Genomic DNA, 18,871 nt, shown 5'->3' with positions numbered 1-18,871 from the left:
TAATGAAAGAAGTGTAGTAACACGAACTTTTAAACATTTTCGCAAACTTCTGTTAATTACTCATTCGAATAAACTAAGAAGTTTATGGATCCATTCTTGTAATTTTTGTTAAGTTCATGTATATTCACAGTACACACAATCTAAATTATTTTATTTTTGTTATTGTAATTGTACCACGTGGCTTATACAATACTTGTGTAACCATCTTCATCAACATTATTCGTTCTAACTGCTAGCACCACATTTCTACAATCTCTAAGGAGCAGGCGTCTTCATTCGGGGGTGATTTTGTTTCGTCTTTGCAATTAGCGTTACGACAAAAATAGTACAAGAATATCTCTCAAATGCTCCACAATTCCACTGTCGAAAAGTAAAAAAAAAACTGTTCTGTTTAAAATGAGGCCAAATTTAGTAATATCTTTTTTAAGATCATCTGTGAAGCTATATTGTTATAAAACAATTATAGGAACTAATAAATACTGGAAAAAGTGCTGAACACAAAAACTGCCCTGCAACTTACCGATATATAAGTTACAGTTTAAACAATTTTACCCTTGGTTAAATAAATGTTGAGAAAGCTTTTTGTATTATTGCATGTGGATTTTTGTTTTGGCGTCTGCCAACACACGTCAAACCTTATATCCTGTTTCTGAAAATTTTTGCTGAGCACGTTCAGTCTTTCTGACAGTTTAGATTTCTCCAGCGTGCTAATAAGAACTCTAAATACCCATGACGGGAATTTTATTCTTTTTCTTTAGAATAGATATATTTATCTAAATAATATGTGTGATTTATTCATTTGTTTAGTTTGGTATGCTTGACTATTAAGACAAATTTTTATACATTTTGTAGGAAGATTGTTTTTGAGAACATTTTACTTCAATCAAGAAGATTAAAAAATTTTTTAAAATATCAAATAAAATATGTTTTACAGAAAAATATTTAGAAAATAACTGTCAACCTTATTGGATTCTGTCTTTGTAAAAAATGTAAACAAAAGCATGAAAAGCAAAAAAAAAATTGAACAATGCTATGAAATACATCATTGACGAAAAAATATTAGATTCTTAATTCTGGATGCTGAATGAATTTTTATATGCTATTTTATATATTATACAAGGAGTTTATACGGTTTTTTAGATGAAAAAATATATTAAGATATTTCTGGAAAGTGAAAAAATTGGTCCTTTTATATTTTCCTTGCATAATTGGCATTTAGCGAAATATTCTTAGAAAAAAATTTATTTTTTTAATTAATCATTCTTCGAAAAAATATATATTTTTTAATTAATCGTAAATTAAAATATCACTAGGTAATTGAATTTAGTGTATTTTTTTTACATTGTGAAAATATAATTAACTTCTAAAAATAGTGTTAGTTTATGTATACATTAAATAACATGTAAAATATCCGTTATTTCAGTTTTTGTTAGAATACAAACAGACATTTATGAAATTTCATTCTACAGGAAAAAATATGTGAAGAAAAGAGATTTTGAATTATTACTTCAAATCATATATGCTTATGAATTTGAAACCTTAACTTTGATATGATGCACAAACTGAGAAGAATAAAATTTTACATGTTATCCTCAATACCTGACCACAACTGTCACGTTTCTGTAATAGCTGTCAAGTATCTTCAGAATGGATCACCAAGGAGAGAAATTGATGAAATGTGCTTAATTATCTTCTACAGAGTCAATCGTTTTCCTGCGTTTAATTAAATTCGAGAATCCGTAATCGTTTTAACAGCATAAAAAAGAAAAGGTGTTCTGAGTTTAGATTGATATATAAATACAAAGACAGCTCAAGGTTAACTACCCAGCCTTTTTGGAATCGAATTGGCTGTTTTTAGTTTTTCAGATAGATTTACGGGCATGCTTCGTACGTTTTAGTGCTCACTTAACAATTAACATTTGCCGCCTCGTTATGTCGGATAAAAGACAACAGACAAATGCTGGCGACATCAAATTGAACGTCGTCTTTTCGGTGGTGGGTTTCCGACTTGGCAAACTAAACAGATGCAGACGAAGGCCGCAGGCAGGTCAACTTTTAAAAAAGTTTTAGGCAAGTTGCCTATTAAATAAATTTGTAAAAAAGGCAAGTTCTATATATTGTAAAATATTAAGACTATAATATGTATTTACATTATATTATTGAAATCATTTGAAAATAAATTAAAATTTAATCTATTACTTATTTATATATTCTTTTAATTAATCATGCCAAGTTTTAATTACAAATTCTCTGGAATAACATTTTTAATGTTGTATTTGTATGAAGTTAATCATTTCCTTAGTCTATCATATCAATTAAATGCTTTTATTTTGTAACCAAGGAAATCATTAACTGTTCGTTATGGTTAATGTTTCAGTAATTTTATTACTTTAGACAATTTCCCCGTGATTATATATATGCTGAGTTACTAAATTGAAAAATTAATCTAAAATCAATCATTATCAGATTGATTAGATTAAAAGTGTGTTGCAATGGGAACTAAAATGATCAATTATTAAAAGAAGAAAATATGCACTGCATTGGGACAGTTATTAGAACATAAGTAAATCCAACGCTGATACTTGAAAAGATCGACAACTCGGACAAACAAAACTTTGTAGTAATTTTCCTGTGAGCATGCAGATAGCAATTAGGGCTGTGTTTGAAGTACTTTTTTAAAAAATTTTAAATGTCAAATGCTTTAAAATTTTTGTTGTTACACATTTTCCCCGCATATATCTATGATATTCCACCAATATATGGACTTTAATATCTTAATAGTTGCAGTGCTCTTGTGCTCAAAATAAAAATTCAAATTTGTACTTAAAAATTAGTATTTTCATTTCTTTCTTTCTACGTTCAAAGATACGTAAATAACACTCTTGACAGTATTGTCGGCAATCGTGAAAATACTTATTAATAAATGATCTTAAATGATAATTTTGAAATTTAAATTTATTCATAAAAATCAGATTTATTAACTATTTTATATGTTTTCTATCTCTGTTTTCTTATTAGATAAACTCTTGCAACGAATAGAAAATTGAAACCGAATTCTCCTTAATTTTAAGTAACATAATTAATTAAGCTTATTATTGACTGAAATATTTCTGATTAACTAAATCTAAAATATTCTTTTTAATCATAGTTTTATTAAAATTAGAGCAATTTATGAGCTTATTAGTACCATTAAAATCAATTAAGATTTATCTTTACTTTCTCAGAACTTTTCAGTGCTTTAAGCAATCCCTAATTCCTCTACATTTTAAAATGTATTAGTTGCTTTTTTTTTAATTTGCGAAAACATATAAAATGTTTCATTTAAATAATAATATTTATTCTAGTGCTTTAATTATTAACGATGTTAACTAAACAGCAAGCTTTAAAAAACGTTTGTGGTTGGAATCAGTTAGATAATGATACGAATTGTCAACAAAAAACAGGTCAACATGCTGCACATTGTTTTGCACTTCAAAGCACACAAATGCACACAAATGCACTTCAAAGTGTAAAAAGAAGTTGATTTAATTCCTGTACACAAGGTTCTCAAATTATCATTGGCAACATCCCCACGTGGCAAAAGGTAGATTTTATTCTGTTGGCAGTGAGCATCGTTTTAAATATATTTTCTTTTCTGTCAATGTTTTTCTTATACTTTTTATTTTTGCTCCAGTTCAACGCTTTTACCAGTTGTCAGCACTTCCGAATCGAAATAGGAACTTTAAATTTACTGTAGAAATAATATGGAAAACGCCAAAGTTTACGATATTCTTGGAACACATCTAGTGTTATTTTAAGAAAAATATTACTTCGGACTGTTTAAAACTGTCTGTGCGTTTATAAAAAAAAGCAGTTGGAGTGACCAAAAAAACATTTCTAAAAGTCTAAATATATTTTATTATATACATTTAATATTCATTTTACTATTTTTTCACTGAAAACTGATACATTAGATAACTTGAAAAAAGTATCCAAGAATATATAGTGTTTCTAAAAAATTTCAGGAATAAAGCTGACAGGTAATAAATAGTGATTTTCATTCAACGTATAGCAAGGAATTCTCAAAATAAGAAAAATAATTACAGGTCGTAATGTATGACTGATTTTTTAATTATTTTTGATCAAAATATGATTTATCTTGTTCGGAGTTTTTGGGGAAAAATTTTTTTAATGGAATCATTAAATCCTGAATGAATCATCCAAAATTAGCAACAGCTTATATTTTGCCTACTTATTTAATAACTTGCATAATAGCTACTTAACTACCGAATTCCTTTCCTACTGCTTGCATAACATTAACACTAGTTTGCAACGTGTTTTACGTTGCTAACTTAATATTAAAAGCTGTAAATATTAACATTAAAACCTAACTTTTTTAAAAAAAGTTTGTAGGTATATAAAAGTCGATACATATTAGTATTAAAACTTACAAATTTTCAAGTTGAAAATCATTATGGAAAACGACATTAAAAGTGTCGATTTTCTGCGATTTATTCTGACTAAGAATTTTGTATGAAACCAAACGGCCTTTTAATTAAATATGCGATATAAATAGACTATGAATTCACCCGAATGGTTTTTATTTTTTCCTTTTCGAAGCACAAAATTGAAATTATAATTTTACTGAACCATTTTAAATCGAAAATGTTACAAATTGTCATAGATGCTGGGAAATTGAAAATAGTTTAAACAGGATGACAACTGCTTCTTTGGCATTATTTTTAAAAAGATATTAAAAGAAGTTTTAGCAGCAAAAATAAGTAAGACTAGTGACTTATCGTAATTAGCAAAAATAGAATAGATTTATTTAATATCCCACTCTTAAGCACAAAAAAAAAATGAACTGCAGTAATAAAGCGTGTTCTAAGACTAACTTTCTGTATAAGTACAATGAAAAGCTCTGTTGAGATAATAAGCATTGAAATTGTAGTCTATTATATTTCATCAATAATATAACTTTCTCTTTTTTAGATTATGACTACACAGTATATTTTTGTAGTATTGATTTAAAACTTATCGTGAGCAAATTTGGATGAAATATAATTTTGATAATATACGTAAATAACTGCACAGAAAAATGAACTTTCGTGAAAACATTTTTTTAATTGTTTTATTGTACTTCTCAATGAATTTTTTTTTCCAAAATTCTCTCTCGAAATCATTATTATTAGCAAATCTAAGTCTTGAATTATTAGAAGCTTTGCCATAGTTCTGTATAGCAAATATGAAACCTTTCATTCCATTTATAAAACTGAATTGATATAAAAACAAAGTATTTTCTTTGATGTTGGAATATCAAATACCACAGTTTTATTTTCAAAATAGATTATTTGTTTCAACTACTTTATTTCAAAATCTATTGCAGAAGTGAGAGTAATTATTTTTTTCTTCCTTATAAGGATTTATCGTACAAAGAAAAACACTGGCACGAAGCCTGTTTCCTGTGCAACAAGTGCCGAGTGTCATTGGTGGACAAACCATTTGGATCAAAGGCCGAGAAAGTCTATTGTGCAAGTTGCTACGATGCTGCTTTTGCTTCCAGATGTGATGGATGCAATGAAGTTTTCAGAGCAGGTAAGCTCCATTCACTGCCCCGTCACTTTTGAACAAACTATTTTTCGAAAAAAAAAATGCCTATTACTTCCATAAGAGAGATGAGAGAAACGCAGTCTAAAAATTTTAAATATTTTTTTATGGCTTTTTAAAGCCTAATAGTCATTCGTAACAATAGAAAAATCAAATACAGACTGCTGAAAATATTGGATCATTTTTAAGGTAAATATGTTTATTTTATGCATTTTAGTTTTTAAATATTCAGTCATCAGCTTATAACTGTCGTGAAGTTCTTACAAGTAAGTACCTCATCATTCTCAATTTCCATTGTTTATTGATTCCATATTGTTTTATAACTTCATTTTTTATATAAAATTAAAGAAATATAATTGTTTTCAAAAAAGTCGTAACATATTTTTTTATTTATAATTGCGATTTAATTACCTTTTAAAGCTCCTTTTAGTAGTCATATCTTTTCTTTTCATTTTTTCTTACTGTTTATTGCATATAACTTTCTACTTGAATTCAAGGGTATAAAAAGTTAGAAAAGCTCTCTTAATTATGAAAATTTTAGTGTTTATAATTGTGAAAATAATAACCTTTTTTTAAAAAAAAATTACATTATGTAACATATTTTCGCATAATAACTGCAATGTTGTTAAATATTTTTTCTTGGCTTTTTTTTTTCCCATACTATTGTAAACACAACTTTTACTCAAGTGTGAGCGGAATAATGTTCCAAGTTTTTAAAACTCTTGCCTCAAATTGTTTATAGCAATACTCAAGCTAAAAATATTTCTCCTTTGTTAAGGAACTAAGAAAATGGAATACAAAGGTCACCAATGGCATGAAAAATGTTTCACTTGTTCCGTGTGCAAAACTCCTATCGGAACTCGCAGCTTTATCCCCAGGGACAACGACATCTATTGTACCACCTGCTATGAGCAGAAGTATGCAACCAGGTGCATTAAATGCAATCAGGTATGAATTATTTGTATATTTGAATAGATATTTATTAAATTATTAAAATTTCAGAAATAATCAGCGTTATTTTAATTTTAATTTATACGAAACTATTAGGATGTCCCATAAGTTTCTTTCCTATTTCTAATATGAAATGAATACACAATATTTACTGTTTAAAATATTATTTATTTTGTTATATAAGAACCCTTTTGCTCTGTTACCTCCTTCCATTTCTCAGGAAACCTCATTATTCCTTCTTTCCAAAATTGTGTTTTGGACAAGAAATAATCCTCGAGGTGCGCTTTTATTTCGCTACTGGATTTAAAGCGCTTATCACGAAGAGAATTATTTAAGGACGGAAAGAAGTAATAATCAGATGGAGCGAGATCTAAAGAGTACGCAGGATGCGGTAAAGCATCCCAATCAAACTGTAAGAGCTTCTCTCTTACGACTGATGCAATATCTGGTCTCGCATTGTCATGATGAAAAACAACGCCCCGTCGGTTCATTAATTCTGGCCGTGTTTTTTTTTTTTTTTTTTTTTTTTTGCTATGGCAGCTTTCAATTGATCCAGTTAATGACAGTATTTCGTAGAATTTGTTTCACCATGAGGAAGGAGCTCGTAGAAAATTACGCCTTTCCAATCCCCCAAATGGACAAAAGAACTTTTTTGGGGTGTAGTCCGGCTTTGCGACAGTTGAAGGCCTATTGTCCTTATACCAAGTACGTTTTCTATGCACATTTTCATATAAAATCCAAGTTTTGTCTCCAGTAACAAGCCTCTTTAAAACGCGATGAGAAAGAAACTTTTGGGACACACTAATATATAAATTCTTCTCGATATTTCAAAAAATTATTCAGGTTATTCAAATTATTTCTTAAAATTTTTCAGTTTTGTTGAAATTTTAAGTTCTACGCTTTAAAGGAAGGTATACTTCGTAAGAAATGTACTACTGCTTTTATGACTAAAATTTAAAAAGAAAGTTTGAAAAGAGGAATCTGAATTATTTCAGCAATGTTATGCAGATGACATCATCATTGAGATATTTCAGTAAAACAGCTTCTTAATCTTTTGCGATCTGAAAAAACCTTAGAATGTTTGAAACTGAAAAAGCGTAATTTTTTAAAGACAATCCAACTTTTTTTTTAAATCCCAAAAACAGATTTTCCATATTCTGAAATTATTCCAAGTGCAATAGGGCATTATTTCAATTTTAATTCATATGATACTATATAATTTCATCTCGAAACTGTATTAAACTTTTAAACTTATATAATTCGAATTTGCATTACACTTAAAATATGAAAGTGTTTTTAAAAAATTTGCTTGAGTATGCCTTGCATTGAAAGATAAGCTTCTTAAAGGTTGAATGTTTCTTTACTTTAGGTAACAGTCAAAGCATTGTATTCGATATATGTCTTTGAATGACTTCTCTTTATTTTGTTCTATACGTGAAGGGTTTTTGTTTACAAATACATTTTGGGATTAAGCTTTTTGACACTAAAGGAGGTGGAGGAAATGATTATCATTAGCAAGGAATTATGTAATTAGCAATCACTGCAAAAGGGTTCCAGGAAGAAGAAAAAAAATACCCTCTTTGAGGAATTCTGAAGACAGCCTATATTCATAATAAATATGAACAAAACCATATGTAAATTATGTTGGAGAAAGATGTTTTTTTATCAACCCAGTGTTTAAACTGCTTGAAAGAAAGTTGTCATTCCATGTTGTTGTTTTTTTCCTTTATTTTTAACAAACATTTAATCTCTAAAAGATGCGAATTTGTTTAAAGACTAATGAAAATTATGTAAAAAACCTTAAATAAAAACATTTCTGTAAAGAGAATAAAGAGATGTGGAAAGAAGAATTTTTAAAGAATGATATTAAATATTTTATTTTAAAAAAGAATTTATTTTTAAAAATGAAATTTTATTCATAATACTTTTAAGTCTTTTATTTTTTCTAATATTTGAAAATGCATGAAAAAAGACGCGGTCCGAATGCAACATTATCATTCACACCAAAATAAGAATTTGGTCCAACGAGCTGTTTTAAAAGTACACCAGCCGCCTTCTTTAAACTGATCTTTCTTTATTCTTTCCAATTTCAACCCGCCATGAATTCGTTTAGCTTTTTTTTTTTCCATGAAATGTAGAGTTTCGTCATTTGTTCCTTCTTTCTAATGAAGCCATAAGGAATTTAATAGAAGAATCTATCAAAACTTTTATATTATTCGTAGTAAATCGAAAATGTGCAATTTTTTAGAACTTTTTAGTTGCCTTTATAACAAGGGTTTAGCCCCTCTGGGTGTTTGAAAATATCAGTGACAGAGGAAATAATGAGGTGGGCAATTCGGTCTTCATTAATGTAAATGCGTGAAAGTGAGAAATCTCTTTTGCTGTGATAAATCTTATTATCTCTTAACCAACAATCTTCTTACCATCCTATTACGCAGTCATTCTAAGGCATTTTATCCTTTACTTTATCCACAAAAATCAACTTTTCGTCGGCCATTCTTACCAACGTTGCCGTATTGTCTCATTTTTCTTACTTGAATCCGTAATGATCTACCAATGATAATATTATCATCCAAATTGTGCCATCAGTTTAAATCATATTATGCTTTTTTTATCCACTAAATCAGTCTTTCACGAACCATGCTTACCAACGTTATCATATCGCCTCATTTTTCTTACCTGAAGCCGTAATTCTCTGCCAGCTACACGTTTAATTCCGTGTAATCCGATTCCTAAAATCCTTCAACCGCTTATTTGCTAATTGCTAACCCGCTATATAAATTTATATCTTACAATAACAATCGAATTGCTTGGAAATTATTTACTGCTTTTTAGCAATTAGTTGTGGTAATTAATTCTAGCTGTCTAGGATATCCACGAACTCCTGCCACAAAAAAAGAAAAAGTGATAATACACACTAAGACAAACAAAATTTATATAGAATGTTGTTTGCAATCAGCAGAAAATAGAAATATTATTTATACATATTAATTCGCTAATGCACCAAATAAAATAGAAATAACACATATATCATATTTATGGTGACTGGCTGGTAAGAACTAATTATCTTCTAGAATTCTTCAAGGACAAAGTGAATCTAATGTGTTAATTTCTAAGCCCTCACAAACATCAGCATATAGCAAGATCTTTGGTAAAAATTTCAAAGCTTACTTTTTAAATTTTGGAATTCAATTTAAAACATGGTGCGAAGATTTTAAATTGTTGGAAAGAAAGGAATTTTTTTCCCTTCGAATTTCTTCATAGGTATGGAAGAGAGAAGGTAATCGAGATTCAGAATTGAAATCAAAATTCAGAGGAATTTGAATTTCTGAATTATCCAAATGTTTGCGAGAAATGTTGGGAAATATTCGAAAATTGGCGCATGAAATGATTTCCATTTCAATTATACATATTTTTATGTTCACTCCCTTTCACTCATTAAAGGAAATAAGTCTTCTGTCAAATCCACAATTGCTCACTTTCACCTTGAATCAGTTTTGAAATTAATTACAACGGCAAAAATTCCTCGAGGTAGGAAAGATGATAGCAGAGGAGAAAAGCTAAATATAAAGAAGTAAATATTAATATTACAGTTGTCCTTGTTCTTTTTATACTTTATTTTCTAAATAAACCTACGCTTCTATATAAGAATTGTTTGCTTTTTTTGCCGCCCACATAACTTTATATTTTACTTATTGTAACCTTTGATGCCCTCTGTTTCTGAAGTACATGTTCCATGGTTTGATTCGAAGTTCCCCACTCACTGCGCTAGTGGATGATATGTAGTTTGTGCATGTGTAGTTTATGATGATTACTTGGTATATTCTTATATCTGCCAACCACATTATAAAGACTCCATATTACTAACGATGGATTTCACATGATGGGGTTGTAACTTAGGCTTCACGCTCCCGAATTTTTTTTTTTTTTTTTTTTTTTTTTTTTAAATATTGGCACCAATGGGCTACTGCACTTCACTTTTACAGACTCCGTTGAAGATCTTACCAGCCTGTTTTATCAGGGGCAAGATCAACATCAGCTTAAGGGTTTTCAAAGGGTGCGACATTCCTTCTTTCGTCTGTGTGGGCTGCACAACGTATCCGAATTACTTTTGAGCAACTTCTTTTATTATTTTTGAGGTGCGAATGGCATTGTGCCATAACACCTGTTTCTTCAGTCTTTGTCTATCCATCTCTCTCTCTTAACGAAGAATAAACATCGATGAATTCTGTATTCTTTTTCTGTCAGTGAGACTGGATTACTGCCGAACTCTTTGGCAAATATTGTTTGCTTTTTATATATGTTATCACTTTTTTTGAAAAAGATGTGGATGGCTTACAGATAAGGTCACTGCTTCGCTGAATACGAGTATTTCATTATCTGAATATACAGTCAAGAAAAAATTTATTATGTAGTTTTTTCAACAAAGCATCATTTATTAAAGGCAGTTAGTCAATTTTTTTGCCAAGGAATATTTTATAAATTTTACTTTAATGCATTTCATTGATATTGAGCAATGAGACATATTACATTTTTAAACTCTCATTTTCACTCGATATTGTATGAAACACATTGTTATTTATAAATATTTAACTGATTCTAATAATATCTCCATCGAAGTAAATATAAAATATTTCAAATCTAAACTCAACATTCGATGTGATACTACTTTTACTTAAAAAAATGATTTCGATATGCAATTCTAAATAGGAGATTTCTCATGTATTAATAATTGTTTTTCTTTTCGATACCCGTCTTACTAACACTCATGGTTTTGGTTACAAAACATAGAATAAGCTAGGCGATTTTTTTTTTCATTTCTTTTCATGGTATTAGCATGGCATTCATAGAGTATAAGTTTTTTTTATGTACATTATATGTTCATGAAATTTTTATGTGGCAAAAAGCTAGAAGTGAATGTTCTGAAGGGTTCTAAGTACTTTAATCTCACAACTGTGAAGAAATGCCCATTAATATATAAAAATACACGATGTACAGCGATGACTTTGCCATATCTCTCGATATACTTATATGATTAAGCATATTTTCTCATTTTTTTAGATATCGTTTACTTATAATAGATTGTATAAGCCGAAGAAATATTACATTTGTGTAATAATCAATATACAGGGTGTTTCTGAACACCACGTGCAAACTTGGAGGGGAAGTAGAAAACATCAATCACATAGAAATCAGAATCACATAGGAAAGCAGGATCCCAAATAGATAGGTGGGGCTCTAAATAAGCTCTCGAAGTCAGCACGTGCGGATTTCTCATTGTAGCCGGGAACTTAGTGAGATGACCAGAAATACTTTCATTAACGCCGAGTTAACCAATATTCACTTTGTTTAATTCCAAGCTAATGGAAATAGGCGCGCAGTTGTACGGCTATATCTAGAAAGATTACCAACGAGTTCAAATCACCAAAAGTTCGCTCATGTACTCCAGAATCTGTGTAAACACGGATCCTTCAGGTTCCGATGCAGGACGCCGGACGGGTGCGACCAACACGAATAGCCGGCTTGAAAGAGGGCCTGTTGAATGCTTTTAGCCGATATTTGGAGCTAGATGGATTGGACATAGTAGTCCCGTCGCATAGCTTCCAAAGTCACCTGATTTATCGTCTCTTGATTTTTTTTATAGTGTTCCGTGAAGGTTATCGTTTACGAAACGCCAATAGATTCTGAAATTTACCATGCTGCAAGAATCGTCTTCGCTGCTCCTACGATCCGCGAAACGTTTGGTATTTTTGAAAATATTCTCCAGTCCTATGTAGCGTAGGTGTCAATCAAGCATGAAACAGATGGGCAAAATTTCGAACACTTCGTCTAATGCTTTTAATTATTGTACTTTCTTTTGTCTAATAAAGCGTCAAACACTTTATAACTGCTTTCTGTATTGCATCCTTGCTTTGTCTTTAAGTTTGTCCGGGTGACATTAGGTTCCGGGAAGAAATAAGAATCAGAACCTTCTGGTTTCTTTCCTATGTGGTTATGATTCTTATTGATGTTTTATATCTCCTTTCGAAGTTTGTACGTAGAGTTAAGAAACACCCTGCATAAAATATTCGAATAAAGAGGTTTAAAAGATTTTGAGTGTAGGGAAATCAAAATATTATTTTTATTCGTTTAGAATGCTAGAGGTATATTTAATAATAATTTTTGATAGTTTAAATAATGAGAACTTCATTGAGATATTTTCTTAAAATGTTTAGAATTAATTCAATGAATTATTTTCTCTATATTTTTTTTTTCAAAATAATAAATTGGATTTTTATAGAAATCTATAATCCAAATTTTAAAATCGTGGCTTCTTTAAATCAAATAGTTTATTACATACACATTTGGTCGTATTACTTCGTCTAATAAATATTTTTTGTATAACAATAAGTAATACTCGAAACAATGGTATTTCTCTAATTTTATTTTTTAAAAATTTAGCTTTTTACGTGATCGTGAATTTTATTTTCAGATTATAACTGCTGGAGGAGTAACATACCGAAACGAGCCATGGCACAGGGAATGCTTCTCGTGCACAAACTGCGGAACATCTCTAGCTGGACAGCGTTTCACATCAAGAGATGAGAAACCTTATTGCGCGGATTGCTTTGGAGAGCTTTTCGCTAAAAAGTGCACAGCCTGCAACAAACCTATTACTGGTAAGTTTTGTATAATGTAGAATGATAGGTTCTTTATGGGGAAAGTTCAGAATTATAATTATTTTAATTTCTCCACTCTCTTCATTCAGGAATTGTCCATATTTCGACTATATTATTTAAAAATATTATTAAAATTTAATTATATCCGTTTATAATGGTGAGTAAATGAAATCGATCGCGTCAAAACTCAAAGTGAAAAAGCTAAAACCCAGTGCCCGTTACTCTTGAGGCTGGAGAAAGAGAGAGAGATGGGGCTCACAATCGTGTTTAACATTCTGAATCAAATATAAATTGTTCTAATGTAATCCTGATATTTTAATGTTTATATATCTAAGTCATTCTTCTTCAAAGGATGTATGTTGTAAAATATATTCGATATGTAATCCCAAATAGAATAATTTTAAGCACTATTCAGAAAAAGAAGGATATTTTCCCATTTCACAATGCATGTTACTTGGGTCCGCCGCTTTTTTTCTGTTACCATACTAATGACGTATATATAAAAATACAAGTCTTACTAGTTTTTATATTAGCTGTCTTGGAATATAGTGTGTAATGTGGACTTTAATGTGGATTATAAGATAAACGTAAATTTTTGTAAGAAATTCTTTTGTAACCAAATCGGAATTTCCCGAGCCCTGCTAAAGTATCCGAGAAAGATGAATAAAAATCATTGCGACAACATAGTGGTGGGAACTAAATTTGAGTCTTGAGACTATTACTGGCCACTGTGCAGCCCTTCCCGTAAGACATATATTCCTTCTTTCGAGTAGTGGTAACTCGACCCTACAACATTATTGTGCGCATCAGGGAAGCAAAAATCATGCCATTAGTCCAGCGATTTCTCATCTATGTGCACATGCTGCTCCCTTCCCTCTGTGGAAGAGAAACTTTTATGAATGAAACATGAAATCTGGTTTAATTTTACCTACCATTTATCTTAACCGACGAAATAAATTCATGCACGTGTAAGATAAGTCAATTGCATCGAACTAATAATTTTAGAATCCATTGCGCATCTTGCAGTGTTAAGAAGATCGTAACGCCTCAGTATGAAGTTGGACAACGTGCAGTTAGATGATATGCGCAGTTGCGTTTATCATGTGATTGTGCCGCAACGTTAAGTAACCATCAATTACGGGATGACAATTAATTGATTTCCGTCACTTTCTGTTGAAAATTTCTGAATTTCAGTTTCGAGCATACGGAATGTAGTTAACAATATGAAATTTGTATGCTTTCTTATAATTCAAATAGCAAAACAATTATACGAATATTTCACAAAAGCTGTCTCATGAACCTAAATTTCCAGATAGATGCTCTTTTTTTAGATATAAATGATAATGTTTTACAAAAATTAACTTTATCCCCATAATAACGTCAGCTGATACTTTTATTGATCCTTCGATGATGAACTGAAAATATTAATGAAGCTTAAGTAAGAGTTATTGAGGGGGGAGTTAATGACGCATGAAGTTAATGGTGTAGGTGAAAAGTTTGAGATATAAAGGAAGAAGGAGATTTTTTAATTAATGAATCCTTTCGATGCTCCTATTTTCATATTTTTAATGTAATCAGTTTTGTATAACTTGAACCAAGTTTTATGGCTGACATAATAATGAAAATATATAGCCAAAGTGATCTCACCTACTCTTTTTCACATGCTCCCTACTGAAGAAGTTTACCCACTTCCCGCGCATAAAATTTGCAGTCTGTGAGCATAACTATGAACATCACGAGTCCCAAGATTTTTATTTTCAGATTCTCATTCATGAGCATTCACAATTTAGTAGAGAAAATCAAGTATGCATTTTGGATGCCTTTTAATCGACCAAAAAAAATTGACACAGAGCTGAAGTTTTAGTAAAAAGATCACATATCAAATTTCATTCATCAAAGTCGTTGCATTTTGTTATGACGTTTGTATTCATGCGAATAGACAAACGGTCAACTGCGTGATGTTTTTGGTTCAAAATTTGATATGAATCTGCACTTTAGATACTAAAATTGTGTAGGAATTTTATCTATCTATTCGTACACAGATGCTATCTATGTACGAAATTTTACATTTTGCTTGAGTCGTATTAACTTGTACCCGGATAGACAAGCTAACTAAACTTTTTGTGTTTGCATTTGTTCAAAACTTGATAGAAATCTACAAATGTGATTTAAAATTCTCATACCGAATTCTACCCGTCTAGCTCAATGCATTTTTGAGTTATCGTGTTCATAGACAGAGCGATAGACAAACTAACAAATATAATTTCAAATATGTTTTTCGGGTTCAAGAAGATCTAAGACAAAGATATCCGTCAAAATTGCGAGATCTTATTTTTTGATTATTACGTTACCTTTTCTTTAATATACTTCATATTCGAGAAAGTAAAAAAAATAATAATAATGGTGTTATTTTGATACTTAAGATACTATACTAACTTGTTTCTTAAGAGTAAAACTTTAACCGACAACTTTTCGTATTTTATCACTTTTTCGAAGAAATAAATTTTCTTAAGAATTACAGATGAATTATTAAATAGCCTTCCCACAACTATTATTTGAGAAAATTATCAATTTATTGCTTATCTTTCGGTTAATTGTATCTTTGAAATAAATTCAAACAGTTGTTATAAAACTAGCTTCAATCTCTGAAAATTTGTAATTTACTTGAGTTGTTGTTAATAAATGTAATGACAATTGCCTCCAAAAATGAAAATTATATTTCTGATAAGAGTGTTATGGATTTCAAGTACTATCACTGGAATATACTATTTTTTTTTTAAATATTAGACATAAATTACAAATAAGAATGTAAAAAGTGTATCATTTATTTATTTTCAAAAATTTATTTCTCCTAGATACATATAAACGTCAGGAAACATGAAATAAAATATAACGATATATATGATTTTAAAAAATTCAACGTTTTTAATATTTAATTAGATCGGGATTTCTATGGATTTTTATCTTTTTCAAGTGATTTAGATAGACATTTATATAGACAGTGAAAACATGCACTGAATTATAGACAGTTGATTTTTTTTCAATTGTAATCTTTCACGAGTCAAACATGTTTGGAAGTAGATAAAGTTGAAGATTGCGTAACATGATATTCCATTTAGAATTCATTTGGTAATTATCTTATTTCGCTTGGTTTTGCACCACCACCTCACATAACTTTTAAATGCAATGATGCGACGAGAAAAATTTATAGATTACGACTCGGCAGTTTCAGAACTATGTTTTAAAATGGTGATCATCCCCACTTTAAAATCTAATTATCTATTTAGATCGTTCGGGGAGTTGCTAATTTTCCACATCTTTCATTAGTAATTAATCTACACACCATTCATGAGATGATACAAAATAATAGCAGAGTAAAAATGTCAACAAGGTAATTATCGAACATATAGAATTATCGAATGTCGCAGAGAGGTGGTAAAAACTTAATGGTGTAATGGTATAACAACTGTATTGTCCATAACAAAATATTATCACTTTATAAATTAATTAGTCTTTAACTATATATATTTTTTATTATTATTCAATCATCCTTGCTACTTGGTTTCACTATGATGTGATTGTTCATTGTAGAAACTTTGGGGAAGTATAAAGGAGTTTTGATTTACATAGATAAATCAAAATTCATCAAGTTTGAAGGATAACATTAAATATTGATGTATATCAATAACACTAAATTTGTACTCTTTCTATCAGACAATGTTTCTCATTATTAAAAAATATGAACACTTTTCGTTTCAAGAACTTGTATTATTACTTGACATATATCTACATATTCACATACACACATATTATATATTCACATAAAATGATACGTATGAATGACTCATATGCAATATGCATTAGTCAGTTTAATACGATTATTTAATCTAAGCAAAGTATGTATCACTTGATGTGATCTTTACAAAATTCTTTCCATAAAATGTACAAAATTCTCTAATTATTCGAATAATAAACCAGCATTTTAAACTTTTGTATAAATAGATTTAACTTTCCCACTGTAATTTTTATAATTGAAAGCAAGCTTTAATGTAATATCTTTACGAAGAAATGAAGATAAGAAATATATTGCTATGTCAGGAAAAAATATATCTTAAAATGGTCTTTCTTTTCCCTTAGCGAATCAATAATAAAGAAACTTCTTATAAATATCTCCTCCGGTAAATGGGTTTGAACAGATTTCAATGATATGGAAAAAACTTATGCTGCTCTTGAGATAAGCAGGCAATAATCTGAGAAGACCAAAATCTTAAAACAGCAATTCATTTTTTATAAATATCAACCCTGACTTGAAGTAAATCAGAAGCTATTTTTAGTAATCTTGGTAAATTATAAATATTTGTTGAAAAATACATATATATTTATAAACATTATTACGCATATGTATTTATGTTTATTTAAAAAATTATTACACACTTTTTTTTTACTTATTTCTTTTGTATAAAGATTGAAATTGTAATCGATTTTCACTCACTTTCTGATATACTATAATTTTTAAGTTTTTTACTCGTATGTGCTCTTGAGAAAAATAAGTTTTTTAGTATTTTTAGAACCTTAATGACTAGTTAATTGATTAGTATGATTAAATTTTGATTCCCTATAAGTGGCTCCTTCTGTTAGTTGATTTGAAAAAGAAATTAATATTTAAATTCCATGATAATTATAACATTGAATTATAATTTAAAGACTAAAATATAGGCAATAATTAAAATAAACGATTCTGCTTTATAAATACAGTAATAAAAGTGTATTTTTAAAAGTTGTTTTGATGAATTTATTCTTCATTCGTAGGTATTGGTGGAACCAGGTTTATTTCCTTCGAAGATCGCAACTGGCATAATGATTGTTTCATGTGTGCCGAATGCCGTACATCTCTTGTTGGAAAAGGTTTCATAACAGATGGATCCGATATTCTTTGCCCAGAATGCGCTAAACAACGACTAATGTGATCTCATTTGTTCTTAAGCGTGATAGAAAAAAATGTGTTGTTGCTATATTGTAACATGCTTCCGATCCGCAGGCGGGAAGAACTCTGTTCGATGTCATCACTTATCTTCATCTTTTGCTGCGGTGCAATAGTAGCTTAAAGATGTTTACAGAAATAAGATTATTAAGAAGCCAGATTGTTGGCATAATAATCTTGTATTAAATATTAACTAACTGTTGTTGTGTATTAATTGATCGTCTCTGTGTCCTTATTTATTAGCATTTCAAACACCTTTCATTATACTATAATATTTAAATTTAAAAAAACATATGGGAATAGTGCACAGTTTTTCATCAAAAATATATTGAGAATATTCAACCTTTCTCAAAAATACTGAAGAATACCGATTTTTAAACTCTTTTACTTAATTTCGCGTATTTCATGTATTTAAGAATGTATGTGAGATTTCACTTAGCTCTTCACGTGCTAGAATTCTGACATTTTATATAGTTATATTTAATAATTAAAAATAAAATATTTTAATAATTTAGAATGCTAAATTAACAAGTATTGTATTAATTTAACTGAAAATGTATTTCACAGAGGTGGCACCACTTAGATCCTAGAAGTTAATTTGTGAGTATTATTTTTTCCATTCCAGTATAATTATTATCATAAATTATGATATATATTTAATAAAAATCAGAAAATAATGAAAATATTTTAAATA

At 29.4% G+C, this 18,871-nt stretch overlaps 1 protein-coding gene across 1 annotated transcript in view; it reads left to right on the top strand.

Moving 5' to 3' along the window:
- The window catches only part of LOC129960086 (four and a half LIM domains protein 2-like), a 145,279-nt gene extending 126,900 nt beyond the window's left edge, over positions 1 to 18,379 (top strand). Inside the window, exons 6-9 of the mRNA XM_056073183.1 lie at positions 5,400 to 5,574; positions 6,365 to 6,534; positions 13,010 to 13,196; positions 18,006 to 18,379. Of these exons, the coding sequence (XP_055929158.1) occupies positions 5,400 to 5,574; positions 6,365 to 6,534; positions 13,010 to 13,196; positions 18,006 to 18,163 (690 nt within the window). The 3' untranslated portion in view covers positions 18,164 to 18,379. The remainder of the gene's footprint in view (positions 1 to 5,399; positions 5,575 to 6,364; positions 6,535 to 13,009; positions 13,197 to 18,005) is intronic.
- The last annotated feature ends 492 nt before the right edge of the window (positions 18,380 to 18,871 follow it).

This window comes from Argiope bruennichi, chromosome X2 (assembly GCF_947563725.1).
Source record: "Argiope bruennichi chromosome X2, qqArgBrue1.1, whole genome shotgun sequence".
Taxonomy (NCBI): Eukaryota; Metazoa; Arthropoda; class Arachnida; order Araneae; family Araneidae; genus Argiope; species Argiope bruennichi.
Note: the sequence above shows the minus strand (reverse complement) of the source record. Positions and strands in the feature narration are given on the sequence as shown.